Source organism: Macadamia integrifolia, unplaced genomic scaffold (genome assembly GCF_013358625.1).
Source record: "Macadamia integrifolia cultivar HAES 741 unplaced genomic scaffold, SCU_Mint_v3 scaffold_180A, whole genome shotgun sequence".
Lineage (NCBI taxonomy): Eukaryota > Viridiplantae > Streptophyta > Magnoliopsida > Proteales > Proteaceae > Macadamia > Macadamia integrifolia.
The window spans coordinates 149,443-153,106 of record NW_024870632.1 but is presented as its reverse complement, the minus strand read 5'-3'; the positions used below and the strand labels follow the sequence as shown (position 1 = coordinate 153,106).

The 3,664-nt window shown below is 42.5% G+C and overlaps 1 protein-coding gene across 1 annotated transcript in view; it reads left to right on the top strand.

The window, feature by feature from the left end:
* The window catches only part of LOC122071055 (putative ubiquitin-conjugating enzyme E2 38), a 31,356-nt gene extending 28,335 nt beyond the window's left edge, over positions 1 to 3,021 (top strand). The window contains exon 8 of the mRNA XM_042635320.1: positions 2,465 to 3,021. Within this exon, the coding sequence (XP_042491254.1) occupies positions 2,465 to 2,743 (279 nt within the window). The 3' untranslated portion in view covers positions 2,744 to 3,021. The remainder of the gene's footprint in view (positions 1 to 2,464) is intronic.
* The last annotated feature ends 643 nt before the right edge of the window (positions 3,022 to 3,664 follow it).

Below are 3,664 nucleotides of genomic sequence, written 5' to 3'. Positions count from 1 at the left end.
GGGGGGGGGGGGTGAGAACTACGCAGCCTTAACCCGAGAATGTCGAGAGGCTGTTTTGACTACTTGACCACCAGGTTGCAACATTCATACCTTACCGTTGGACCTAAAAGATTACAATATGATTCTCAATTAAAGCCTAGATATTCTATTGGACCCAAAGCTCAAATTGGACCCAGTTCTTTGTCTGGGCCTCCAATCGGGTTCAAGCTGGCCCACACAATTGTTAATGTATCACTCTACCTCTTGCAAGCTTTAAATAAAGATTAAAGAAAAACAACAAATTAACATGGGACTCTTTAGCCATAGGTGGTGTTGGAGAGTCCAAGTGACACACTTTCCAAAAAGCAATGCTAAACTGATGAATAGAAGAACTCCCCCATGCAAAGGACTATTTTGTATTGTTGTAAATCAACTAAAATGCTGGAATAGATACCGAGTGTCACACTCTACCACTTGTACATCTCTTTCCAACGGTTTTTATAACGCTCACGCAACGGAAAAGGAAAAACCTTATAGTGCCGCTGCCTATAAGGCCAGGATGCTCCCCCCCTCCCCCTCCCCATCCTTTCTTCTCCTTCTCTCGTCCTCTCCCTCTCCCTCCCCCTCTCATCCTCTGCTCACTCTCCTTTTCTTCTTCTTCTTCTTCGGTCTCACACGTCTGGGAGGTCGTGTTCCACTCGCTGTCGTCTCCCCATCCCTTCCACTCCCGTTTTGACCTAGATCTGGTGATGGTCTTGCTGGGATTCCCCTAGTCCTCCCGGTAGGACTCGTTGGCTCCTTCCACCGGCGTCCTCGAGGTCTGCCACTGCTCTCCCTCTTCCTCGAGTTGATGATTGATCAGGTTTTGATTTGTCGCGTCCATCCATTGCTCTGACCTGCTCCTTGACTGCTTCGTTGGCTCCCCCCCTCCACTGACACTTGCTGGGCCTATTGCACTGTTTGAGTGTGTTTGAGTGTGCTTGTGCCACTGACCTTCCAAGTTCTGTTCTGGATCCTTGGCAGACCAAACGTTTTCACGTTTGCTCTCTGATCGAATCGTTGTCTTGGTGGTTTCTTGGCAAGCTCTTTGCAAGGCTTACAACCCGCAAGGTTGCCAGCCACACTCGACCGACTGCCACCTCACTGTCGCCTTCCGAAAGGCCCGCGCCCCATCTGCGGCTCTCTCCTCCGCAAGGCTAGCTTCTCTCTTGGCCGTGGCCCTCCGCAAGGCCCATGCCCCGCCGCTGTTCCTGCCTTTTCTGTCGGAACTTCAATTCTGTCTTGTCGGCTGGATGTGGGAGTGTTGAGATCAGTTAGTAGGGTTTGGTGGAACCCTACCTGTTTTTCCCTGTTTGCCCCTCTCCTTTGGGCTTCTGGGTTCTTGTTCATCCCATGTGGGCTTTTGTATTTTATGTTGTTGGGCTTCTGGCTCCCTTTTATGCCCATGTGGATTTTGAGTTGTATTAGACATGTCATGTTTTTCACTCCTCAAGCCCACTGGGCCTTGGATGCTGTCCTTTTGGACTCTGGTTACCCTTATAGGGTTTGTAATCTCCTTTAGGGGATATATTCTCCCTCCCCCTTCTTTTAACTCATTTATTAATTCACCCAAAAAAAAAATGCTGGAATAAGAATAGTAAATAAGAAGAAACCGTACTGGACACAGCCTTAGTAAATCACTTAATAACAATCAAATAAAAGAAATAATTACCCATCTAATGCCCCACGATCAGACCGACCCAACCACTGAACTGTTGGTTCAAAACAAACGAAAAACTGGTTCGGATTTAACAACCTCCAAAAAAATTGTTTAACAGGGTTGTCTAATTTCTGAATTCAAGCCTTTAGATTTGGCATTCTCAATTGTTCTTTTTTGTGTCTCCAAGACTTTCCCCAGGCCCTTGCCAGGGATAGATAAAAAGAAGTTCAATATTCCATGTGCCATCATTTCGGTGGTTTAAATTAAAGTTGGGGATGGCTTCTGGCTGGGGATCAAGAAAATTGGCTCAATTGGAAACACTAGGTTTCATTTTAACTGTTGAAATTTGGTGCATTGGTGAATCGAAAGATTGGTGCGTTGATTTGAAAATAAAAATAGTGGTCTCTCAATCCAATGACCATGTGATTATGTGCGTGCCTTGTCATGCCAGCATGGATTTAGGTTTTGGTATTGTAATGGCCGAGTTAACTCATGATCGACTGGGACCAAACTAGCTGCTACTGTATGTTACCACAGATCTCCCCAGTCCTCACATTGATCAAGAAACTATCAGCCATTAGTGGAGTTCACTTGGGATTGGTCCCATCCCCGAATTCAATACCTAAATCATTGCATTTGGCAAGAAGGTAGTAATCTTTCTTTGAATATGTGGATGTGCATGCAAGCATACATCGATTAATGTACTCTAACAATCATATAATGGGTGACTATTTTAACTACATAGTCTTTTGGGTTGATTAATCCAACTAATCTTTTGGATTGCAGAATTTTGAAGATTTTGTCACAGGGCATTTTTACAAGCATGCGTATGATATTCTGGAGGCCTGCAAGGCATATATGGAGGGTGCTCAGGTAGGTTGTCTTGTTAAAGGAGGAGTCCAGGATGTCGATGAGGGTGACAAAAGCTGCTCGAAAACTTTCAAGAAGAAAGTGTATGATATTTCCAATTTGCTCTCTACAAAATTTCTGGAAATAGGAGCAAAGGAATTTATGCATTTTGCACCCAAGCAAACTAAGGAGGAAGATGTGCTTGATGAGTTTTAAGGAGTACCTGTGGGCTGTGATTAAACAGACAGGTGGACTGAAGCTGACATTGAGGCTAACAGAGATCTGTTTGTTAGCAAGAAGTTGCCCGTTTTGCAAAACTTAGGTAGATTCTTGAACCTGTAGGCCTTGGTTGTAAATAGATGTAGATATGGCAAGGGACCGAATTTTCTATGTCGTTAGTTATTTATATACAGTGCCAAAGGAACTATGAAGTCATTGGGATGATGCACATTATGCGAATGCTCTTTCTATATATTTTTATTTCTTTTCTGCTATTGTTGATTGGGCGAGCTATTGTTGATTGGGCGAGCCTGTGGTACAATGGGTAAGTTGTATTATTGCAACATGTTCACATGTTCAAAATTCTGGAAACAGTCTCCTGCGAAGTGGGGCATAAGGTTGTGTACATTTGCTTCTCCCAAGCCATAGAGGGAGGTTTGTGCACCGAGTTGCTATTTTTTTCCTGTTATTGTTGTTCATTTTTTTTTTGTGGAAATTGTTCTGTCCCCATGTGGCTCTCTCTCTCTCTCTCTCCTCCCCCTTTAAATGACATCTTTACCCCAATGGGGAAGGAGAGAGGCGAGGAGCGATGATGTAGTCCACACTCTTGGAGAATACTCTTGTTTTTTAATATTTTAAAAATGGTTTATGTTCAATCAATGGTACATTTTTTTTTTTTTTTGAAATAAAAATATATATATATATATATATATATAATTTCCCATAAATTTAAGATACCTAAGCTGAATTACAGATCTCATTTGTTGGGTTGTTTTATAAGACATTGATATTAAGAGAGTTTCCCGTAGAGGATAGAACAATTTCGTATTCATAAATTAAGATAGAAATATCTTAATTATATAAATTAGGATGCCTAAGTGAATTATAGATCTTATTTATTCTCTCTCTCTCTCTTTC